Source organism: Pithys albifrons, chromosome 6, assembly GCF_047495875.1.
Source record: "Pithys albifrons albifrons isolate INPA30051 chromosome 6, PitAlb_v1, whole genome shotgun sequence".
In the NCBI taxonomy this organism is placed as follows: Eukaryota; Metazoa; Chordata; class Aves; order Passeriformes; family Thamnophilidae; genus Pithys; species Pithys albifrons.
In genome coordinates, this window is record NC_092463.1 from 28,333,807 (window position 1) to 28,360,048 (window position 26,242).

General features: G+C 36.1%; 1 protein-coding gene across 5 annotated transcripts in view; it reads left to right on the plus strand.

Annotated features, from left to right (window-relative positions):
* The window catches only part of STRN3 (striatin 3), a 64,052-nt gene that overhangs the window by 18,184 nt on the left and 19,626 nt on the right, over positions 1-26,242 (plus strand). Inside the window, exons 2-9 of one of the 5 annotated variants that reach the window (XM_071557984.1) lie at positions 1,777-1,880; positions 8,802-8,875; positions 9,470-9,548; positions 10,181-10,360; positions 10,823-10,955; positions 12,600-12,741; positions 18,062-18,172; positions 24,250-24,390. In XM_071557984.1, coding sequence (XP_071414085.1) covers positions 1,777-1,880; positions 8,802-8,875; positions 9,470-9,548; positions 10,181-10,360; positions 10,823-10,955; positions 12,600-12,741; positions 18,062-18,172; positions 24,250-24,390 — 964 coding nt within the window. Of the gene's footprint in view, positions 1-1,776; positions 1,881-8,801; positions 8,876-9,466; positions 9,549-10,180; positions 10,361-10,822; positions 10,956-12,599; positions 12,742-18,061; positions 18,173-24,249; positions 24,391-26,242 lie in introns of all 5 variants that reach the window. The other 4 variants (XM_071557983.1, XM_071557985.1, XM_071557986.1 and 1 more) reach the window with 4 other exon arrangements.

The following is a 26,242-nucleotide window of genomic DNA, read 5'->3' on the forward strand; positions in this document are numbered from 1 at the left end:
GGCTTATGAAATTGTCTTGGTCATTTGCTGCCTTATGTGTTAGGGGAGTGCAAATTACATGTAATTGTAGCTTTCTTCAGAAGGTTGTTAACCTCCTATTTGATTAGAGACTGTTTTATAGTGCTTTTTAGAATCTAATGTAATTGCAGCTGAGTCTAGTTGGGTTTGCTGATTCTGGATCTTAGTCCTTACCTTTTGAAATATCTATGCAATCAGCATGACGTCTGTTTCAGTGCGTTTGGGACTTTGTTGGTGTGGGCTTGGTGTTGTTTTCCCCCATCCCTTAACCCCTCCTCTCTTCCCATATGATGTTTGGTGCATTACTCTTTCTCACCAAGTGACAGTAGTTAGTTGAAAACACTTTCATGACAGACTTTTGACTAAAATACTCATAATTGCCTGGTTCTCACTACAATTTTAATTGATTAAATAATTACTTAGCTAATGCAAGGCAAAAGAACATATTTTATTTTGATTTACCAGTAAGCCCAAAGTCAGATGGGCTAAAATCAGGGCTGATATGTGAAGTCCTGTACAATGATATCACTTAGTTTCAAGAAAGGAGCGATGCAAGAATGCTGCCATCCTGGTCAGACTGTTTCAGGCTGCAGCCACTGAATAATGAAAATATACAACCACTCCCTTGAAAAAAACTCTTCAAGGATAGATTAAGTGCCAGTTATAGCACTTCCCCTGCCTCCTTTAATAGAGATTGTGTTGTTGCTTTTGAGCTCAGTAGAGCAATGTCATCTCTACTTTCCTTGCTTTATTTTAGTTTTTTAAATCTTTCTTCCAAGGTAATTTTATGTCGAATCTTGTAGTGTGTTAGCTACTGAATGACTTCAGTCAGTCGAGAGTCATAATGAGGACAAACGAGATTGTGTAATGATGGCCAATCCAGTAGTATCACTACCTGTTTAAATTTTGTATTCACATCTGCAATTTCCCCTGTCTTCCCTAGGATTCTGGCTTGCAAAAGTCAAGACAAAAGTCCTCTCACTTTGTAGTGAAGAGATTACTTTTGTCCTCAGCAAATTTACTACCTTTCTTTTCAACTATTTTTACCTATTTTAAAGTTTGATGAGATGGCTTGTATGTTCTGCTGAATTTATTATCATCTACCAGGTTAGCAGGCAAGTCGATATCTTCCTTGCTTCTTTTTAAATTAGGTGGGTAGCATGATTGATGCTTTAAACAACCATAGCATTATTTTTCTCCAGATAGAACAGCACACTAGACCCAAATCTCTGTTGATATTCTAACCTTCACCTGTCTTCAGTAGGAAGTAAAATGTAAATCTATAAAATAGTTGTCTCCTGTATAATGGATTTGTAAATTCTCTGTTTGAATTCATGCACTCATTTCTTAATCTGTTCACTGTGTTGGCATTAAAAGCTGAATTGATAATTGCTGTGTACCTGTTTAATATGGCTTTGGGTTTGGAAGAAAATGTGTAATAGAATTTATGCTAGCAATGCCATAAGGACAAAGATATGTTCCTATGTTAAAATGTTTAATATTATTGCTGTTTGTGCTTTTTGTAGAGTTACTGTACAAACTAGTACCTGGTCATCTTAAAATTATGAAAATAATAGTGTGTAGGCTAGAAATATTTTTGTTGTTATTGATTCACTGAAGTAATTAATGCAAAACAGTGCTGCCTTTTTTTTTTTTAATTTTTTCTTTTTCCTTCTGAGCCAGACTTGCTTGCTTTATTTTGGGAGTAGAGTGGAATAAAATCTTTTTTCTTTTTGTCTTCTGTGTGTGTGTTTTCAGGCTCGGATAGCGTTTTTACAAGGGGAAAGAAAGGGTCAAGAAAATTTGAAGAAAGATTTAGTGAGAAGAATAAAAATGTTAGAATATGCATTAAAACAAGAAAGGTAGGTACACAAATCATTCAGCTTTTTTCTGACCTGGAAAACTTTACAGACTAAACGGAATTCAGTTTCATTAAGTGAACTGTCTTTATTAGATGTTTCTATGTTACTTTATGTAAACTGTTCTTATGGTTGGTCATCTCCACACAGTGTCTGCTGACAAATCTTAGTGTTAGCTATAATAAAAAGTTGCATAATTTTCAAAATGTTTGAACTTTTGTCTTAGACAAATTGAAGAGTTTTCCTTTTCTGAGTTAAGATTATGGTACACTAAGTAAGAAAGAACATACTTCATAGGTTTATACCTTGTTACTATACCTTTACCTGCACTGAAGTGGTATTGAACTTGAAAGGGTGAAAATACTGTTTGTTTGATCCCTTTCAAATATTTTGTATGTGTTGCATGATAAAAACTGTATTTTTGTGACAGAATTGAATGATTTAAGTTGATCTTGTGTTTTAAAGTATTGTTTTTTCATGGGGTAGACACCAGCATATTTAGGCTCAGTAGGTGTGTTTTCTGTAGCATTAGTTTAATGCTTTAAAAATTAAAATTCCATTCAGTTGGTATAGGTTAATGTCCTTCAAACTTACATGCTCTTTTGTTGCCTGTTTTATTTCATTTGACCCAAATTAATGGCTAACTTTGCAAAAACACTAGGAAAATAATCCTGTCACGTGTCTGTACTTTCAGGAGTGGACTCAGTTCTTCTATTTAATTTTGTCTTGTTCTTAAAAAGTAGCTGAATCCAATATTGAAACAACTTGTGGATCAGGCAAGAAAATAGGTACTCTTTGTTTTTTTATTTTGATTTCAGGGGGACATTCCTGCCAGAGTAAACTTAAAATTTTTGATCAAAGTGTAGTTAGGCTTCAGCTGGACAATGTTAAGTTAGTTATCCAAGCATAAGTATGTCTAAGTATATTTTACGTTATGAATCAGTACTATGAGTAAGTGACTAGTACAGAAAAAACTTGCTGTTGTTTTCATGTTATGAACAAATGTTTTAGCAGTAATGGCCACATTCTTCTGTGTGAAGTATCCAGTAGCAAGGTGCTTCAGAAAACAGGGTATATTCACACAGAAAGCCTTATCAGCACATCATGTCTTTTCTGGTGAAATAATAGGCAGAAAGGCTCTAATACTTCATTCGGCCCTGTCCTTGTAATGGAAAGTAGCTCAAGGGGTCCAAGTAATGTAAAACTAAAAGTTACATTGTTGTCTTGTATGGGTAATGTGCAAGTCACTCTGGATTCAAGGCAGATGAGATGCATGCAGAGTGTTGGGATGTGCATACTCTTCCTATAAAGAACACTGAACATATCATAGAAATAATATGTTTATGGCAGACCCAAATGTCTTGGAGATAAGTAGCTTTCTGAAGTTGAAGGAAAATACTTCGGTTATTTTGGCAGTAATAAACTGTGTGCTGCACAGACACTTTCTGCAAATGCACAGTACACCATAAGGCTGTGAGGGTTGCCTGCTTATTGAGATAAATCAGAGGCAGTTAATTACAGCTGGAGTGTGAAGACATCATATAACGGGATGCACAACTTGAAGATGAGTGGCATTGGTGAAACCTCATTCCTGCTTTCTCCTGAAATGCAGCTGTCTTTATAGTTTGTCTTCCCATGAAATGCCAAAATTCATGTGATGGGCAAGAAGCTTGTAAACATGTACACTAGAGGCTGAACAACAGAAACACACCATTTGCTTTAGTTCTTGTGGCTAGTTGGTACAAGCCAACACTGCATAGTTTCCAAGAGGAAGATCCTTGCTTAAGTTGGAGCCAGAATTCTTCTGGAGATTGCTAGAAACAGGAACTGAAACTTGGGTTGGTTGGTGAATGTGTGGGAGACAATGAGGAAACTACAAATGCCCAGTAATTTAAGGGGATCTAACTGTGAAAGTATGATGGATTGAGTAAGGAAAGCAAGCAGGTACTGACTTGTTAGTAAATGATCTAAGAATGACATTTTGTTGATTTCTTGCTTGTCGTACTCATTGTTCAGCGTAATACATGTTATTTTTTTTACCACTGTTCCTCTGAGTGAATGAAAATATACCATCTCCAAAACAAAATAGTCTTGAGAATTTCAGACCTGAAAGTTGTTGACAGTAAATTTCAGTGTTGCTGTTTAACTCCAGACATCATGCAGTGAAATACCAATTATAAGGAGTCAGGAACAAGCTAATACAGACAACAACTCTTACGGTTTTTCAGAAAAAAAAAATGAAATAGGAATCAGTGTGTAAGATTAAATAAAATGCAGTTAGTTATTGCAAAATAGTTTGATATTTCTAATATTTATCTCTAAGTATGTGTAATAATGTTTTGGAGAAGTAAAATGTTATTACTTTAGTGTCCTTAAAGGCTTTGGTAGTTCAGTATCAATTTTTTGTTAATAAAATTAGGTCCTATGTAGTTTTATGTATGGGGTTTTTTTGTTTGTATTGGGTGTGTATTCCTTTATGGTGCTTTGCAGACCCAGCCAGATGTCTGTTGTGTACTCTGAGCCAGTCTAGTTTGAGCTTCATTACCACAGTGCTGTGCTTACCTTAATGAGACTTGCTGAAATCATAAAACTGGGGCTATGTTTTGGCTTCATAGGCTTTGAACTGGAGCTAAGTTACCCCCTTGCAACTTCTTGATAGGATTCAACAGTTAAATAGCAGAAAGCAGTTAAATCAACTTAGGTCGTTGTTTCTTCTCCTTTTCCTTTTTCACTTACGGAAACCTCACTTTATCTAAGTCAATACTCCAACGATTCTTCTCCGTGGGCACCCCTTGTTGCGGGGGAGAAGCTTGTGTGCCCTCATGATGTTGCAAGCTCTGCTGGTGGTGGTTTGTGCCTCCAGTAGGGTCTTCCATGTCAGACAGGTCTCAACTGAAGGGTCAGATAAAGTGTGTCCATGGGCAAGGTTCAGCAATTCAGCACATTACACAACAACCGGTGAAACATGAATTGGATGCAGCCCCTACAATGGGAGAGACACTTAAGGCCATACAGCAGGTGAAAACGGGCAAGGCAGCTGGGGTTGATGGAATTCCACCTGAAGTCTGGAAGCACGGAGGTCAAGCACTCCATGCTACATTTCACGAGCTTGTTGTGCATCGCTGGGAATAAGGTGAACTACCACCAGATCTCCGTGATGCAGTCATCATCACCCTGTACAAGAAGAAAGGAAAAAAATCAGACTGCTCAAATTACCAAGGTATTACATTGCTCTCTATTGCTGATAAAATCCTTGCAGGAATACTTCTGAATAGATTAGTACCCACTATTGCAGAAGATCTTCTACCTGAAAGCCAGTGTGTTTTCAGAGCCAATAGGAGTACCACAGACATGGTATTTGTCCTCAGACAACTGCAAGAGAAGTGCAGGGAACAGAACAAAGGGCTCTATGTAACCTTCATTGACCTCACCAAAGCTTTCGACACTGTGAGCAGAAAAGGCCTGTGGCAGATCTTGGAATATTTAAGATGTCCCCCCCCAAGTTCCTCAAAGTGATCATCCTGCTACATGAGGATCAGCGTGGACAAGTCAGATATGGCGATGCACTTGCTGAGCCTTTTCCAATAACCAGTGGTGTGAAACAAGGTTACGTTCTTGCACCAACTCTATTCACAGTCTCCTTCAGCATGATGCTCCAAAGAGCCACAGCAGACCTCAATGAAGAAAATGGCATCTACATCGGATATCGTACCGATGGAAGCCTATTCAACCTAAGGCAACTGAAGGCCCACACCAAGACCCTGAATCACCTCGTCCATGAGCTGCTTTTTGCTGACGATGCTGCTCTCCTGGCTCACACAGAAGCAGCTCTGCAGCGCTTAACATCCGGCTTTGCAGAGGCTGCTGAGCTTTTTGGGCTGGAAGTCAGCTTGAAGAAGACAGAAGTTCTCTACCAACCTGCACCTCAGGAAGTCTTCCATCATCCCCACATCACCAAGGGCAATTCAGAGCTTAAGTCAGTCCAGCAGTTCACCTATCTGGGAAGTATCATTTCCTCAGATGGTAAGATCAACAAAGAGATAGACAACAGGCTAGCAAAGGCATACAGAGTTTTCAGAAAACTGCATAAAAGAGTCTGGTCCAATAAACACCTGAAGAAAAGTACAAAGATCAGTGTCTACAGAGCCATTGTACTGTCTACTCTTTTATATGGGTCTGAATCATGGGTCATCTACTGCTACCACCTGCAGCTTCTCGAGCGCTTCCATCATCGCTGCCTCCGTACAATCTTAAACATCCACTGGTCTGATTACGTGACCAGTGTGTCTGTTCTTGAACAGCCAGGGGTCACCAGTGTCAAGGCCATGCTGCTGAGAACACAGCTGTGCTGGGCAGGGCATGTCTCCAGGATGGAGCATCACCCACTGCCTCCCTGAGGTTGTGCTCTATGGTGAACTCGCCACTGGCTGCCGCAAGAGAGGAGCCCCGAAAAAGAGATGCAAGGACTCCCTGAAACAGCACCTCAGCCTTGGCCATATTGACGGCCACCAATGGTCCACTCTGACCTCCAGTCAGGATTCATGGAGACACACCAGTCACGACGCTGCTGCTTCCTTTGAGAACACACTCAGAGTCAGTTTCGAGGAGAAAAGACAACACAGAAAGAACCGTTCCTTTCCAATATTGCCAAAGGAGACTTTCTGCTGAGCCTTTTGCGACCGGACTTGCCTATCTCGCATCGGCCTTTTTAGCCACCAGCACGCTTGCAGCAAGCGTGGGTAGTGCCCTTCCCAAATCTTAGTTTTCAAAGCCAAGCCATGATGTCTCCAAGGATTCAAAAGTTGCCTCTTGTAGAATTAATTTACTGTGTGGTGTGGAAGAGTAATGTCACTGATTTGTCAACAACACTGTAGATTGTTAGTGTTTTTGAAAATATATAATAATTACCCCTGTTTGTATGATAATATGGAAAGGAATAAATGTGTGAAGATATAGTTTATTGGAATTTAATAAGATTAATTTCTTGCTGTAAATTGAACTTGTTATGTGAAAGATAACTAATCTCATTCCCTGCAGCAATATTTTGGCTTATTTATAGTGGCTAGTCATTGGTATAATTTTAGATCAGATTCATCATTATCTGCTCTAATCAACAATTAAAGCAGAACTTTAATTAATGCTTTGAAGTTCTAACTCCAAAAATGGAACAACTGATCCTGAATAGTATTGCCACAGCTCTAATTTGAACAAATTTAGGTTTGCTTTTCCATTACCGTGCCTTATTGGCTTGGCTTATGAATTGAGCAAAAATATTTTGTCAGCTTTATTTAACTTGAATTATTTTCACTTTGGTTGTTTAGGGTTGTTTGGAGGGGTTTTTTATCCCCAAATGTCCAGTGCTTTGTAGGGCCTATAAATCACAGTATGCCCTTTCCATATCTGGAAACCGTGGTGGAACACTGTCCTACTACAATGTGGCACAAAGCTTTGTCTCTGTTTAAAGAGAGCACCTGGAGCAGAAGTCTCACTAGTGCAGGGAGGAGCTAAGAAACTCTTCATCAATAATCAAAAAATATTATTCTTTTTAATTGGCAGTCAGATTCAGGTCACACAAAACTTCAGAAGCCTCACAGTTTTTCAGTTACAGTGTGATTGCCATGAAATGAGGGTTATATCTTACAAAAAAGGGTCAATAGTGCCATCTACTGACACTTTGTTAATGAGACTTCCTAATTACAATTTTGCCAGAAACCTGTGTAACTTAAAATCTTCTCTACCATCAAATCTATCAGGCAGTATTTGAGATTCAATTTGGAAAAACTTGCAGTAGTGGCTCAGTCATGTGAGAATTTTTTAAAAAATCCTTAATTTTGTCCACCTTGTGTTCCATTATCTATCTTTTCTTGAGAATTTTCATATTGAAGAGTGGTCTTTAAAACTGATGGGAGCTACATATTTCTTAAAACTTTTGTCAATGTTTCATTTAGAATTATAAAGACAACTATTTCAGACTTCTTTAAAATGTGGGTGCTAATGTTTTTACAGAGATTTTGTGCCTCGGCTCTCCTGCAGAACATCTGGAGTTCTTTACACTGAAATTTTGAGTATTTTTGCAAAGGATTTTTGAAGCAAAAGTTGAACTGTGAAAAATCAGTGATAAAGTTTGAGAACTCCAGCATATAGGCTTAGGTAGTTCAAATGATGTTCTTGGAGGTAAAGGGAGTTGAAGACATTTCAATAGGCAGCTTGGGTAGAGAACACGATTTTGAAGGCTTACATGTACCTCTGTAGTATCACCAAGACCAATTTTTTAGAAAGGGATGGAGAAGGAGAGATTAGGGCTGGGTTGCCAGGGAGCAGAAGATGGGAAGAAGTGAGGCATGTTTGCATAGGTGGACTAAGCAGGAATTGGAAGCTAAGCCCCTGGTGAATGAGAAGAAAATCAGTAAGAGAATACATGTGATGAGAGAAACTAGGACTCTAACGTGGTTCTTAGGGAAAGATATGTAACCTAGGCAAAGACAGAGCAGGAGATAAATGGAAGTGGAAATTGAAAGTGGGAGATAGGCAGGAATCCCAAATAAGAGGTTCATTCATTGTACTGTGATTGGCTACCTATGACAGTGGTACCCCTGGAAAAATAATTTCTGCTAAATAGTTGAACCCACTGGCTTTTTAAAGATCCTCTTATTAGCTGATGTACATGGAAAGCTCTACATTCTTAGAGAACATACTGAACTCTCATCGTAAGTTATTTGGTAATTGTGAATAATTGTAAAAATACTATCTTGAAACTGTTTGTGGAAGACTAGAAATAATTGTTTGACACATAAATATCACAAGGGTTTTATTTGGATTAATTATACTGTGTTGGTATGGTTCCTTTAATTGGGAATAATAGAATGTTTTGGGTTGATAAAATTCTTGTATGCTAATTTGTTAAACATCTGCATGCTTTTTCAGGGCAAAATACCATAAATTAAAATATGGCACAGAATTGAACCAAGGTGACTTGAAAATGCCAACTTTTGAATCAGGTAACCTTTTTTACAATAGATTTGGTCTGTTCAATTTATTGCAGCTTCCCATCTTCCCCCCAGCCTTCATTTAAGTGTGTTATAGGGAATATATCTAGGAAAGATTTGGCATTGGGTAAATATTGTTTAGTCTTAAGGAAAAAACTCCAAAGAGGGAAAAATAGGCTATCCTTATTGCTCCTCGGGAGTGCATCTGATTTTGCATTGTAAATGCCAAGTTGATAAGAACAGCCAAGTTGATAAGAACAGTTTGGCTCTTTGCAGTATGACAGACAGAGGAAAGCATCTCTAAGAACAATGCTGGGCTGTTTAATAAGCAGAATTTAATTTGACTTCCTTTGCAGTGTCAGTCGTTGTGAAGTCACACTTTTGGCCAGTACTGTTATAGTATGCTTTAAAATTGTGGTCTACAGTTTTATGTACCACCCTCCCCCCGCTTTTTTTTTCTTCTCTTTTATAAGTGCCACGTTTTGGTGTATTTTTACACCCAGTTGCAGCTAGAGATCGTGATTCTTATTTCTTGCTTGATGGAAATTTTTGTGTTTAAAAGCATTATAAATTAGATGTTAACTATGACACTGTATCTTCCAGAAGATACCAAAGATACAGAGGTTCCTGCAGTACCTCAAAATAGCCAACTGACCTGGAAGCAAGGCAGGCAGTTACTGCGACAGTAAGTAACATTGTTGAATATTGGTGTATTCAAGCTTTCCCTGCAGTATGAAGAGCTGCATGGTATATATGCTTACTCTGTGAAACAGAGTAATTGAGGTGAGCAAATAGTGGTTCATTTTTCAGGACTTCATAGTTTTGAGATTTAAGCACCATCGAGTAAGGTTTTCTGTTGGGATTTCTTATGCTCTTAGATCTGAAGTGTGAGTTGTGTATTGAACTTGTTTCTGTACTTAGCGTGTTGTAGCTTCAAGGACTAGTTAATGAGGTCAGCAGCTCCTGCCACCCTCTCAACAGATGTGTGTAATCGGCCAATTAGAGCAGGCATTGTCATGCAAACAGCATTGTTAACCAATTATCAGTGCCAAGGTGGTGGAGCTGCGGAGGGATTCAGCTTTTGAAGTGTATAAGAGTTTTGTGAGCGGATGAATAAAGTTGCCTGTTGCAGTAACTTCTGTGAAGTCGTCTCAGCAGGTCACAAACCCGTCTCCCTCGGTTACAGTTTTCCATGTGAGATGGATAGTGATTAAGCTTATTTTTCCATAGATGATGTAACAGTGGCATTCATTTTTAACAGTGTTTCCTTTTCCTCAAAAATGCTTTCCACTTTGATTCTTCTCTTAATGCATGTAGGTATCTTCAGGAAGTAGGATATACAGATACAATATTGGATGTACGCTCCCAGAGGGTAAGGTCTTTGCTTGGGCTCTCCAATTCAGAAACAAATGGTTCCGTAGAGACAAAGAACTTAGAACAGATCCTGAACGGTGGTGAATCTCCTTCGTCAAAACAAAAGGGACAGGAAATCAAAAGGTGAGTGAAGAGACAACACATTGTTTGTTTTGCTTAGTCATTGATGTGTACTGGTCAGTGCAAAGTGAACTTTCAGCTGGAGTGTCTCTGAACAGCTGTGAATGTAGCTTACCACAAATGATTAGGAACTTAACTGAAACTGATTATACATAGGAACATATGCATTTATTACATACATATATGCATATTATACTAATATATTATATACAGGAAAATTATATATTCAGGTTGAATTATGTCATGTGAACATTTTGGAGTTGTTACTTCAAGGCAAAATTCTGCTGAGTGGTGCTTTTATAATAAGGATTTAGGCAGCTGTAGAAACTTCTTCAAACAGCCATTTCTTGTTTTGCTAGCTTTAAAGCTCTTACGTTGTCAGGTAGCAATTTCATTTAATCTAGTTAATCTTCTGAATCTCTTCAGCAAGTAAAACTGATTCTCTCAATGTTTTTACTTACGTAGGAATTCTGGTGATGTTCTTGAAACATTTAACTTCTTAGAAAACGCAGACGATAGCGATGAAGAAGAGGAGAATGACATGATAGAAGATATTGCAGAAGGAAAAGAAAAGCATCGGATAAATAAGAAACACAAAGTAAAAGATCTTTTATTTTGTTTTTTTTTACATAGGTCTGAAATTCCCTTTACAAAAGGAGTTTTTTCCCCCAGATGATACAAGTGTGTAATGCTAAAGTGTTTATTGCACCTTTGTGATCCGAATGGATTGTAAACACGTGTTTTTAGTACATTTGTTGTTTTAGTTAATATGTTACATTGAAAAATTAAAAACAACCAACTAACCTGTTTGTGAATGTGAATTAATTGATGAATTGGCCATCTTAGCTTGTATGCATACTTTGAGTCCCTTTATGAGGCAAATTTAGCACAATGCAATGTGCATCCTTTTTGAATTTTGGAGAAGGTAGGGACTATTAGAAGGTAGAGGAAATTAAGTTATGTAATGTGAAAAAAAAATTACTTCCACATCAAATACATGTTAAATCTTCTTTCTAGCCATTTTTTTACTAAACATACTAAGAGTCTAGCAGAGACTTGTCTCAAATCACCTTTTGTTTCAGGTTCAATTAAGTTTTCTTCAGTTTTATTTTTCTCTTTGGTTTTCCATTCTATGAACAGCTTTCTAGGTAGGATAGACTATGTTATGTGTCTAATTTTGGTTCTTTCTCCTCTACCGAATTTCTCCTCGTCTTAGGTGTTTCTTCATGTGAAAACTTTGATTTATGAATATTGTACTGAGGGTTTTGTTACTTTTTGCTCAGAACAGTATTCTGTAGCATGATGACCCTCTGGCTGCATTAGATTTTCTCAAGTAGTTGGCAGTATTAGCTTGGCTTGATGCAAGTCTGCTTGTTCCAACTTGACTTGTCAGGAAGGAGTTTCCACCATACCTTTGATATTAACTTGTGCTTCTGGTAATCGGGTTAATCAAACAATCAGTTGAATGTCTTTTGTTCTAAGGCAGTAGATAGCCTGATAAAAAGATTATCTAGTAAGTATATCTCTAAGCACATATGAAGATATTACATTCACTTTTTGATTTTTTAACAAAGCTCGTTTCTCTATAGTAAGCAAAAGGATCATGCATAGTTATCTTTATGAAAGTTGCCCTTTCTGCAGAAGTAAGAATATTCAGCAAATAATAGAAAAATAACCCCATGTGGAAATTTTCTTCACCTGAAGATTGAAATAAAATTTTTCACTGATGCCTTGGCAGAGGGTTTATTTATTTTGTTTAAGGTGAAAGTGTAGTAAAAATAGTAAAAGGACACTTTTCTTAAAATGCTGTTTTCCAAATTTCTGCTTAACTCTGAAATAGAACGGGCAAGCAAAAAGAGAAAAAAGCTTCTGAACCAGTAGAAAGCACAGTTTGTTTGTAAGGCTTCTCTGCAGAGCTATTGATAGTCAAGAAAACCAACAAAATTTTCTAATTGTTAGGTGTTAAATAACAAAAATGAAGACAGGGATGTATGGGATTATTTTTGTTGCTAAAGTTACTGTCAGTGTTCTTTTTATGTCCTAATGATCACCATGCTGTGCTGTTCTCTCTCCCCTTTTGTTTTTTTTTAATAAGCCAGCTGAGATCCAAGTGTCTTTTTCTGCATTTCATGTTGAAAAATGTTTTCCTCTGGAACCCATTACTCAGAGTAATTTATATCTCTTCTACCTAAAATTACTAGAAAATCTGTTCAAATGCAGAAAAATGTTTATCTGCTTGCAGATTGGTAATGAAGGTTTAGCTGCTGACCTTACAGATGACCCTGATACTGAAGAAGCTTTGAAAGAATTTGACTTTTTAGTGACAGCTGAAGATGGTGAGGGAGCTGGAGAAGCTCGAAGTTCAGGAGATGGAACAGAGTGGGGTAAGAAGCTAACAAAAACATTTAGAAATGAGGGAATATTTATTCACGATAGTACGTAAGCATTGCAGTACCTGCTAAAATGGTGTGGATGTGTGGATGATTGTGATGTTCAAATGTTGATGCTTAGAAAATGGTCTATTGTGTGCTGAAACTTCCATATGTATATACGCTGTTGTAGTTTCTACAATTATATTTGCTTCAGGTTTTGTTTTTGATTCCAAGGCTAAGAGGAGAATATTTTCTCACTTAGATAAGAAAGGCTAGGATTCGGAATGTTTTCATACCTGTATTAAATTTGTTTTCAAACACAAATATGTTTTTTTTTCCTCATTTATTCCTTCTCAGGACTATTAAAGTTTTTGTACTTAAGTTAAACGAATGTCTTTGGGGTACTTTAAAAATGGACTGTTAATATTTGTAGTTTTTCTGACTGAGATTCTTAGATGTTGCTTATATGGCTTGAATTAGTAAAATAAAATAAAAAATACTTTTGTAATAGCCCAACTTTTAGTAGTAATTTGATGTGAAACAAAATATTTCATGTCAGAAATTCCTGCAAATCTACATGTTTCAAAAGAAGAAACTGAAAGAAGGAAACAATTTGTGTAGGAAAAAGAAGTTACTCAGGTAATTCATATTTGCCTTTAAATGGGACATTGACCATCTTAATATTTGAACTGTGATACAAGCAATTTTGTAGTTACATACTGTAAGTCTTTAAACCCCAAAAGTACTACTGAATCATTGTTTGACCATTTTGTCATTGAGACAATGAAGTCGTACTTCAATAAACACCTCGGTGAGCTGAGAGAATATACAGATATACAGAAATTAAAATAATGGCACATCTTCCAGGAAAATAATCCAGTGTTGATTTTGAAGGTATCAAGAAGTAGAAAGCATTCCTTCCTGGAAACCAGTATCATAGGGTTAGTCACCTTTATCTTTAAAACTCAGCCATATTTCTAGTTGGAAAATGAAGATGAACAAATGGTTATCTTTGGTTTTGATAATAACTGTCTATTTTTAGTAGAATTTTAGTTGCTTGGTGTTATTTGATCAGTTTCTTGATCATCTTTTAATTTCGTCACACAGGCAGATCTGTTGGTGTAAGATGTCTCACAGAACCTGAAGCAGAGTTTTTTACTTTGTAACATTCCTTCATATACACAGTGATACAGAAAGTTCTGGTTCTAGCATCAGTCTTACTGCTTTTGTATATAAAAGAAAACATAGTTTGATACTGTAATTCATGCAGTCAAAAGATTTATCCATTTTTTCCACAGCAGACTGCTGAGAATTATTTTATTGGACTAGCTTGTCCATTGAAAATCCAAGTCATTGTTTCCAAAGATGACTTTCCAGTGTGTTCTCTATCATCTTCTCAGGTGGTTACCCAATATTAACATCTATTTTAAAAATCAAATTGACTCACTACACTTTTTGTAGAGCAGTTGGAATGTCTTTTATTATGGTTTAAGTGAACCCATAGCAAAAGTGACTCATTTTAGGAGTTTTATACTCTTGTGACAGCTTTTCTGGGACAACCAATTTAAATGGAGTAATTCCTTGGTTACCAAAAAAATCATGTCTGAGACAAGGAAGTGAGAAGGAAGAAATAAAACAGAAATCTACTTTTCATCTTTCAAAATATTTGTTCAAAGTTTTTCCATATGAAGACATTAGCCATAAGTTTGTTGTATATTTTGTGGTAACTTACCATCTAAATTAGTCAAAGACATAGTTCCAACTGTAGTAGCAATGTTTTTTTCACATTATGTCACTGGTTTTAGTTCAGCTGTTCTTTCCATAATTGGATGTTTAAGGATACTGTCATATCAGATCCTGGGGTTAAGTGTTATTTTTAAAGATCATTGTGTGAATATGACAAAGCTTCTTTATTGACTGCCAGAAATAACATTTTAAATATTGTCCCAGTTAAATGCTTTCTAAAATAAAATAATACATTGCCTAAACTAATTTATTTTAGCCTGTCACATTATTTTGAACTCTCTGAAACTGTTGTTACTTGAAATCTCTAGGTCTCTACATTTAGCTATTTTGAGGGGGAACTTCATTTGTAAATGAATACTTACCATGACTTTCTAAACAATTGCATCAACCAGTATTTCAGTTAAAATTCAAATTTTTCTTCATAATGTAATAGTTGCTCTGCTCTATTTTCATAGTTCTTCTTTCTTGTTTTAGTTTTCCTGTCATTAGCGTCCTTGTATCACTTCTGACTCTTGCAAAGATTCGAGCACTCTGAAAAAATGTAAATGTTCACATCTCTTATTTATAATGCTTTATTTGGCATCTAGAAACCAAACTTCTAATGTTCAGGCTCTAAACTTATTGCCTAGTCTTGCTTTATTAATACTTTTAATACTTACCTATGAACATATTATCTGTAGGTCTAAAATATTTAATCACCAAATTGGATAGTTATATTTTTGCTATTGGAGACTTCTGCAAACCAGCCAAAGAGTGTTGTGAAGTTTGGGTTGCTTTTCTTTTCTTCCTATAGTACAGCTTTTTATGAACACATTCTTTTTTTGTAAGTGCCTCAGTTAACATACTTTGAGTATTAAATTAATTTCAAACATTGCAGTTTGAAGTATCCTGTCATTTAACATGCTTTACTTATGAATGGCTTATCTTCAAAATGGTGAAAGATGAGCAGGTTCAAGCAGTATTAAATGAAGAGTCAAAGTATGTGACACACTAAAAAAAGAATATACAGTTTTGGATTTAAAAATTTATAAATGTCTTCTGGTGATTTATTTTAAAGAAAAAATGCATTTATAACTTCAGTTTGCTTAAGCAAACAGGAATAAATACAAATTGTATTTATAGAATAATAAATACATATCACACTATATATTACAGATTTAACATATTATGTAGTATTTTTGTTCTGCTTATGGTTTCAAAGTCTATGTGTTCGTCAATAGATTTCTCATCTCCATGAAACACAAAAGTTCTGTTTGCAGATGGACCATGAGTCAGAGAATGACTGACTGTGCCCAGCATTCTGGGAGGCAGTGTGACTGAAATTCAGTGTCTGAGGTCATCATCTAAATATTTTTTAAAAAACAAAACAAAACCCAGTTAACCATCTCCCCCCCAAAACAGCCTTTCTCCAGTAAATTACAATGGTTAGTGGACATCTTGAGTTCTCTGTGCTGTTCAGGTGTCAGTTTCGTGCAGTTTATAAACACTGCCGGCAGTTTGGGGAAGTTCACTCTTAGGGGGGAATTATAGAGGTCTTCTAGTGACATGGCTCTGTTCTGAACTGGCTTAGTTTATCTGGGCATACTGGAGACAAACCCTGCAGGATTTCATTTCACAACCTCCCCAGTCAGTCAGAGTTAGTGTTCTATCTGGTTTTCTGTTTACAACCTACATTTCAGCAGCCAGCAGAGTTCGGTTTGAATATTTTGTTTGCAGGCTTGTGCTTTTCCTTCTCTGTTCCTTCTCTGTTGACTGAATGAGCCCAGTTCCTTCAAATTCTTTGTCTTGATAGTTAATGCCCTATTTGTTTTGCACTCTACAGACCCTTTTTAAACTTCCAATGTAGAGCACAGACTAAACATATTATTTCAATTTTGCCATCACCTGTGCTGAAATATGTGGACTACTTGTGCCTTAATACTGAACCTTTTAAAACATACCAAAATGACTTTTGTACAACAGCATTGCATTGCTATTGTGTGCGGTCATCTTCTGGTTCAGTGTAATTCTGTAATCCTTCTCTCCAATGCTTCAACCTAACTGATTATTTTCATTTTATTAATAATGCTTCGAATTTTTTTAATTCATTTTAATTTGCTTTTAACTGAATTTCCTTTAATGGATTTTTAGGTTTTTTCATGTGTTTTGGGTTTTTTTTCCCTAATTTTCTTCCTCTTTTGATTGAACATATCCTCTGACTTATTTTCCTGTGACTCTTGTGTTTCTTGACTAATCACTGTTTGTCAGTGTTTTGGCCCAGTGATCATAAAGATTGAGGTCTTTCTGTTTGGAGTTTGGTAGTTGCAGCTGCAGTTTGGTGTGGGATGTCATTGTTCCCTTTTCCTCTCCACAATTCTTTTTGGTCAGCTCAGGAGACTTTGCCATTATGCTGCTGGTTTCATGCTTTCACTGCCCTAGCCATTTCTTATTTCACATCCTTGATCAAGATTGACCTGTCTTTGTCATTCTTGTATTTGAATGGTGGTAGATGCAGCAGCATCCTCAGGTATCTGTCTGCTCCTTCGTCATCATGTTTTTTCATGAAACATGTACTGGGAATAACTCCTGTTGTTTGGCATCCTAAATGCATGTTTCCTTGTTCCTGCTATGTATGACTCTTCTTGTGCACTTTTATGATTATAATGGTCATAACTTCAAAAATTGGTACAATCATAGGTATGATTGGAAATTGGGAACTGAGGAACTGAGTTTTATTATTTTGTGCCTAAAGAATTTGTGAGCATAAAGCTAAACTGGCACACAAACCAAGTTCAGTTGCTGCCTAGTTGTCTACCAGCAAAAGTACATCTGCAAATGTTATGTTTGGCTTGTCTTAGAAACAGGTTTATCTTTTTCTAAGTTTCCAGAAATGTTTGAGATGGATAGTTAAGAAAAGTGTAGACTTTACTTTTCATAAAGAATAATTAACTCTGCAGTATTTGTCAAACAGAAAAAGATATGTCTTCTGAAATTATGTTGTATTTCTGCTAATTATGATTTAATTTCTGGAATGCAGTAGGATTACTTTTCTTCATCTTTATGTAAAAACCTGTATTTATAGACATGTTTCTCTGGTTATATGTAGGGCCAAGGTTTCTTTCTTGTGCATGTTGAATGAATGCGAGAGGATGCATGGTGGTCTTCATGAATAAACTGGCACTGACTTACTCAGCTTGCATTTTCATGAGAGATACAGCATGAATACTTTTATTTGCTTATTCAACACTGGCTGAATAATTTCTTAACACTGTCTTTCTAAAGATGCAGTAATTGTTTCTGAACACCAATGTTTTGTGTATTTTGAAGTATATAACGTAAACAGTTGCTTATGAAGCTTAATTTGTTTGCTCCTTAGTAACAAATTAACATACAATTTTCAAATATGTAACTGATAATATACAGTGCCTTGGAAAACTGTATGAAATGAGACTTGTCTTTTATAAACTTAAAACTGAGACTGCACCTTTAAAGTAAAGATTTATTAATGACTTTTATTAATGCTCTTATACAGCTATGACAGTATATCACCAACAGCTTGCATTGCCAATTGCTGATTTTTTTTCTTTTAATAATATGCTGCATGTAGACAAAGATGACCTGTCCCCAACTGCTGAGGTTTGGGATGTAGACCAGGGACTAATAAGTAAACTGAAGGAACAGTACAAGAAGGAACGAAAGGGGAAGAAAGGGGTAAAGAGTAAGTGCAGATTCTGAATCTTGTAATGCAACACTTTTTTGCCTATATTTATAGAAGACATTTTTTCTCACGAGTTCTGTTTTTGTTTTTTTCATTAAGCATCATTTTCTGTAATGGGGGCAACCAACTTTAACTTTCTACCTGCTGAATGTGAATATGTTAAAACCTATGACAGCCATTTCCTAAATGAAATGTTTAAAACACATAAAAATTCGAGATTAAGTAGGTGAGAACTAAATGCTTTAAAATGTGAGTGTAAAAATAATGAACAACTTGCATTTTGAGGATATTCCTACTCTAAGTTTTCTGAAAGATTTAAACTTTATCTGCTTCTTAAAGTGTAGTGCTGTGATGCTGTTCTGAGAAGGGTGGGTGTTGGTGTTTTCTTATGGTAGTGGTGGGACTGGGTTTTTTGGTTTTTTTTCTAAATATGAGCTTTAATCAAGCTACAGTTGCTACTTATGGGCTTGTAGTTATTTTTACAGTCCTAGTAATCATGAAAAAATTGAGAAAAAATGTCTGTAATGTAAATACAAACTTTTTGGTGACTTTGTTTATGATATAAATTTTATTTTGTGGTGTCCTTTGCTTTTCTGTGTATTTCCCACATTTTGGTTGACACCTCTACTCTTCAAGAGTTTTCTGACCAGCTGACCTATTTTAACTACATAAGTTAAACTAAACTTCCGTGTTGAACTACCTGGAAAAAATGCTTTTCAAAATTACAAACTATACAAAGTTCTTAGTGGATAAAGTATTATTTTAAATCTATGTCATCGTAGAATGGCTTGGATTGGAAGAGACCTTAAAGATCATCTGGTTCTAACCTAATCTAGTTTAGATTAGATATTAGGAAGGAATTCTTTCCTGTGAAGGTGCTGAGGCACTGGCACAGATGGCCCAGAGAAGCTGTGGATGTCCCATCCCTGGAGGTGTTCAAGGCCAGGGTGAATGGGGCTCTGAGGAACCTGTGCCAGTGTCTCACCACCCTCACAGTAAAGAATTTCTTCCTCATATCTCCTCTAAGCCTACTTTCAGTTTTAATCCATTCCTCCTTGTCCTGTCACTGCATGCCCTTGTAAAAAGTCCCTGTCCACCTTTCTTGTAGGCTCCCCTCAGGTATTGAGAGGATGCAATTAGGTCACCCCAAGCTTTCTCTTTTGCAGGTAAAACAAACCCATTTCTCTCAGCCTTTCCTCACAGGAGAGGTGCTCCATCCATCTAATCATCTTGGCAGCCCTGCTCTGGACTCGCTCCAGCAGGTCCCTGTGCTGGGAGCCCCAGAGCTGGATGCAGCGCCCCAGGGGGGTCTCACCAGAGAGGAGCAGAGGGGCACAGTCCCCTCCCTTGCCCTGCTGCCCAGCGGCAGCACCTTTCACTTGGCCTTGTTAAACATCATGAGATTCCAACGTGCCCACTTCTCCAGCTTGTCCAGGTCCCTCTGGATGGCATCCCATGTCTCTTTAGAGAAGCTCCCATGATTGCAGTGTCTTTGTTTTGAAAGTATATTTTAACAGTGTGTGGTGATATCTAGTAAAAAAATTATTTTTCTCAATTTGAAAAATTGTGTGAATATGTATTAACTAAATTGAGTGATAATTAAAATATAACACTTCATGAAGAATGTTGTAATTATTAATATTTGAATTTACTTTGTAACACCTAACAACTACATTTCTGTTAGTGCATGTTGGTTGTTTTTTCAGCAGTTTTGCATGACTTGCACACACACAGATGAACATAAAATCTTTGATGAAGCAAAGATTTTTACCTAGTGTATGTTTTGATTAGAGCTTACAGTAGAAATCTGCATGCTCATGGGTATCACCATTTAACATGTAAATCAACAGTTGACACCAAATTCATACAAAGTATTTGGTAGGGTTAGAAACTTCCTTTTAATCGCCAAATGTACTTATTTTATTTGAATTTTTCTTAGTACACATTTTAGACTTTTGGAAGCACAGTGGCTGCAAAATAACAGATAGTTTTCTTCATCTAAAGTAATTTTAAATATTGTGTTCACATAAGGGAATACTTAGGATGCAACTGTGTCTCAGTGCTGTGAGGTCACATAAGTCATTGTTTGTTTTGAGTTTTAAGTTTAAATTCTCCTTTGGGATGCCCTGAGCTCATATGTAGTCTCATAAGGTGATTTGAGAGATTCTTTGCTTGTCACATTCATGATAGTAGTTTCTAATTAAAAATTGGCCTCTAAATCACCAAACTATTTAAATAAGAGAACTCCACACACATTCAAGGTTGAGGAGTCTTATTTCAATTCGTAGACTTTTTTCTCAACTTTTTAACATTCTGAGACTTAAAATAACAGTGAAGACCTTCTTTATTCCTACTTCTCATGTCTGATCACTTGGAAACTTCATTCTGAATACTCATCTCTTACTTTGCTCTTCACTGTTCTGTCAGAGTACTATCAGAATTTATTTTGAGCACTATCAGAACTTACCTGTATGGTAGTATATATATATTATCATAAGTGCCAAACCAATGTGCCTTAACTGTCATCTTGTGCAATACTTGGAAGACACCGTAATAGGGCAGACATTCTCATGGTTTATTTCATTGGATATGCATCTGGTAACTACCATAATCTGCATTTAGCCTGTAGCATAATGGGGTAATCATAGCCCTGGCCTCAGGTATGGAAGCTTTTGTTTCAAATGTAGACATAAATAAGTCAACCGAAGCAGACCTGATTCTATTTTGATACTTTTCTAGTCTGTATTCATATGTTTTCTTTTTTGGGTGGAACACCTTAATTTAGGTCATCTTCTGTCAGCAAAGTATGTTTTCATACTGTAATACTCTTTGCTGGGGAGGAGGAGGGTGTCTGTCACAACACCATGTTAGGTGAAAATGCTACTCTTTATGAAAGAATCTTTATAAAACCCACCAAAACAACTACAAAAATCCACTACCCCACACTTTAATTTCATTTATTGTATCAGCTGTAAAATAATGCAGAACCTGTTTATTGAAGAGTTCCAAGTTTGATCAGATCAATTTTGGCAGCTAAATCAGGGGATGACTGTTTTTCAGATATAGCCTGTCACATTTGCTGAACATCATAGTGCAAGTGTTACATATCTCTTTGTGTACTATCAGGTCAGTGAAACGTGTTCTCAGCAATTTGAAAAATAGTTTTCACATCTTAAAAATGTATGTGTACATCACTGTTGAAGTGAAGGTACTTTCACTGTTTTTCCTTAGTTTCCTTGAAGCTTTTCACATTTTTTAACTTTCCTGCTCTTTTCCTATATTAAAAGTCTTGTGTATGTATGAAACAGTATCTATCCCATTCACTTTGCTAGGCTTGATTTCTGGAAATACAGTGTAATAGTTGATAGGCATGAAAATAGTTCTAAATTTTACCATCTTCATTAGCATCACTTTTAAGGATTCCTATGTTATATTAAGACTTGGACTAACACATCTCAAAGCTAATACAAATCTGCTTATGACATCTCACACTACAACTTTTCATCACTGAATGTTCAGTTACCTTTTTTCCTTTTGATCTCTGAAGAAGAATACACTGAGATGGTATTGTAGGTCTTTTGCCTTCATTCCTAATGGGTTTATTTACCAGGTTCTTTTTTTTTTTTTTTGAGGGTAAAACAGTCATCCAGTTTATGCCTTGAACTTAGCTGTTTTTGCAGAGACAGCACGTTCTTTTCTTTGAAAATCTCTTTATAACACTTAAAATACTTCAACAGTTATATGAAGGTACACTTGCACTTATTGGAAAGCGGAATTCTGAGCATTCTGTAGTGGTGGCACAATCTTGAGTATTGACAGTTTTTGGCATGCAATACACAGAAATTGTGAGAACAGCATCTGCTCTTTTGTAAGCTTCTCTATGTTGTTTGATGGATTGAGAACTGTTCTGAGATTGAGCACTTGTCCTTCAGGCATAAACATACCGAAAAACATCAAAAGGCAAGGTTGTCCATCCCCTAATCAGTGACAAACTAAATAAATGACTGGTTAAAGGTAGCAGAGTAGCGGGACTACTTCTAGTTACTTCTGAGTATGCTTTGAGACAAACTTCTCATACTCATATCTTTGGTATGAAAGCACCTCCAAAAGATGCTTTCAGTTTGGATTTCAGTAAATTTATAAGCCATTTTTGGCATTTTCCATCCCTGTGTTGAGCAGTTCATGCATATTGACACAGAGAAGACAAATGGGTTTTCTTCTGAAAAGCAAACGGTTTATTAAAGCAGACAGTTTAGGGTACCCGTCATGACATTTATCGTGTCATTTATGGATTGCTTTATGCAAGAGTAAACCTGCTGCTGGTCATGGTGGGTGCCTGCCTGATGGCCAGCTGGAATAAAGACAAAGACAAGCTTGTGGTCTGTATGGTAGAGACCTGTCCTTGTTAAGAGTGACTTTTCATATTTAAGAGCTTACCTGCTGACTGTAATTAAGTATTGTACTCTTGAAATGAAACCCTATCAGTCTAGTGGCCATTAGAAAAAAAGTTAGTTAAAAAAAATTCCTCATTTTTATTATTTTACACTCATTTCATTAGCTGAGATCACAGGTTTCTAGACATACCTTCTACACAAACTTAACCACTCAAGTGATCTGTTGCAGAAGGGAAACTTTTGGAAGTGATTTTTATTCTCAAACAGCCTCTGAGTAGCCTTTGTAGATTTAACTGGAATACTAAGTGTTCTGTAAATGAAGGAAAAATATCAAAAGCACAAAATATATACATATATACATATATATATATATAAGTTCTATATTACTTGGCAAAACGAAAATATTTTGCAAATATTAATGAGAATTGCTATATAGCATCCTTCTAGGTATATGTGTGGTATACTTGCTGTGATTCTACTTTGAGAAATATTTTTCATTGTCATCCCTCTCTGCAGGGAATTCTCGATTATTGTCAGAGAAGTCAATTGTTTATAGATACTTATTTTTGAACACACCAACTATACTCAGTAAGATCTGAAATGATACGATACTTTTTGAAGGAGTGTGTTTTAGTGTTTAACTGTTTGAACAAACAGTTCTGCTTTTGATAAGTGATCTGTAATCAGTCATTACCTTTTACTTTTTTGAGAATAAAGGCTTTGTTTTACTTTCAATTTCCTTTTTAATAAAGGCAGTATATTTCACCTCAGAGTATAAGAATGTTTTCCCTAATGCTTCATTTACTAAATGGTCTAGAGTATCTCTGCTTGTAGTCCCCAGGAAGGGCTGTTTTATTGGTTAACAGCTGGTTATGTCTTTCATCTTGAATTGCTTTCTTTAAAGAGATTTTGTCTCCGAGATACACTTTATGATTGAAGCTTGACTTTGTCATGAAAGCTGTAAAGGTGGAAGCAGGAATGAATAGTAATTTCAAAATATTTTAAATTATACTATGATTGTTTTCTAGTGTCTGCAAAATGAAATGCACATATAATTCAGCATGCTTTATTTCTAGAGGCATGCCTTTATAATAAGGGTAATATACATCTGCAGCTTCATTGGGTGGTGGAAGCATTCTTGCTCTCGTGTTTAAGAAACACTTTAGGCAATTTAAATACCATTCAAAAGCAAAGAAAGTTAATTGTTTGTTGCACCCCCATTATGAGTTGTCTGTACTTTTGCCCTCATTTTTAAGCTTATTTTTAATTTGCACTCTGTTTTTCAGTGTTAAATTGTTTAGTATAATTGTGTAATATTATTAGAAAATGCTTGATTCATATGTTTTTTGTTTAAAAATTGATGTTCTTTTAATACTTGGCTTGCCTTCAATAGGGCTGTAAGATGACTTTTTTTCCTCTCTCCTACAGGAAATTGTAGAATAGATCTTCAGAACACAAAGGAGTTATTCTTTGATTTAGTGAATTAAAATTGTTTGCATGTAGTTTTCAGATTTGATGTATGAACTCCTTTTGATTTCCAACATATTTATAAACAAAAGCAAAGCACTGTTTATTTTTAAGGAAGTCCCATCGGTAATTATTCTTGTTTAATGGCTTTTTAGACTTCAGTCAAGTCAAACGGTAGCAATCAAATGAATCTTTGCTGCTGACATTAATTTACAGGAGTCAACAAGACAAAACTTCACGACATGATAGCTGATCTGGGCGATGATGAGATATCCCACATCCCTTCAGGAATCATTAATCAATCTAGGTCACCCTCTTCTAGAATGACTGATCATGAAGGTGCAAGAGCAGAGGAAGGTACAAAAAATTCAGCTACTTACTATATTTCAGGAGATTTTTTTTTTTAGAAAGCACACGCTGTAATTTATTGTCCCCTCTATAAAGCTTCATAAAATTGCAGATTGCCACATTATTTGAATTGCAGTTCTTCCCAAATAGTTTTCTGAGAATATGGCTTGAATTTCTGTGGCTTATCATAACTCACCATTATTTCATAAGTGTTTTTAACTATGTACAGCAGTGTGTTCTGAAACTATTCACTATTAAATCCCTGTTTGCAGACACCACGCCCCCCTCTCCTCATTAGCAAAACCTTTCACAAATAGGTTGTTACTTATTGAGGGGGAAAAAAAGGTGAGTATTAACATTGGATTACACAGTTTGGATTTTAAAGTTGAAAGTGGTGATTTAAGTTACAAGACTAATTTTTCTCTTTTCCTCAAGTTTCATGTTCTCTTTTTTAAAATTTTTGGGTCTACATACACAAGTTTGTAAAGACACTATTTATTTCTTTACAAAGTATTTGTTTCAGTTTCAGATTTCTTTTAGACAGTGGAAGTTAGTGGCAAGCTTTTATCCAAAAAGTCAGAGATCTTGTCTTCAACTTTTAAGTTTTTTGTTTTAAGGGAATGATTTCCTTGTATTAGCTTTGGCATTAGGATACTGTTACATAAATTCTGTCCTCTCCCCAGAACATAATTCATTCAAAATACTCAAATGTGTTCAGATTTGACTCCTTTAGGATTGTCTTTGAACTATAAGCCCTGGCATAGTATCTGCTATACCAGAAGTGGAATTTGCATTAGTACTGATCCCAGTAATCTCTTGATTCTCCTGTTCTTCTTCACCCTTGGCCCCACAAGTAACTGTCACCAGGCAAGCAGAAAAATAGAAATGTTGTGAGGGGGTTTTTTGTTGCTCTTCCAAACTGTTATTTTACAAAAGTCATCTCCTGTTTTACTGCCTTGCTTTTCATTTTTGTTTTTACTTACAACTTAAAAATGACCTGGTTTCAAATTTACCTATGGAGTGCAATTAAAAAACCTACTGGTGAAAGTTCTACTTGCTAAAACTTGCAGGCGTCTATTTAGGTTATATTAAGGTTTAGTGTTAAAAGGCTTCATGTTGCCTTTTAGCCTTGTTAAGGTATGAAGGGCATGTGACCCTACACTGTACAATTTCTTCTATCTTGGACTATTTTGATTTGTCGATACAAATTGACTCAAGGAACACAGACCTTCATTGTTAAGGACAGGCTGTACAGAGCTGTTGTCTCTGTTAGAGGCTTTACATCTAAAATAATATTGGACAAACAATCTTTCTGAAGAAATAGATGCTAAATTTGAATTTGATAGGGAGGAACTTGTACTGCCTGGTTCCTGTAGCACAAACACTGCGCTGCCTTCAAATAAAGATTGCTCACACCTTTTTCAAATAAACTGTGCTTTCAGGTTGATATTTTCATGCTGTTTAATGTGTCCATATGTTCTCAACTTGTCAGTGTAGTTTGGGTTTTATTTATTAAGAGTATGAATATTTAATATTGCTGTTGTCTTATCTGGTAATTGTGGTTTATGCATAGCTTTTAAACTTGAACATTAGAGTGTAAATTTTGCTGTTTCTATCCTGAATACTATGTGGGTTTTTGAGCTTTTGTACTATATGGTGCAAAGCTGCAAAGAAAGTGTTGTATTTGAATTCCTTCTAGGTGTGTCACAAGGCCAAATAGTTCATTATCATAAAATACAGATTTCGCTCCATGTGGTACAAATGCAGATTTTACTCAGTTATTTTTTCAGCTGTGTTCTAAAAGCTAAGTTTTTGCAGATAACTTTAGGCTTTCTTTCTGGGACACCCTAGCCTATACTGG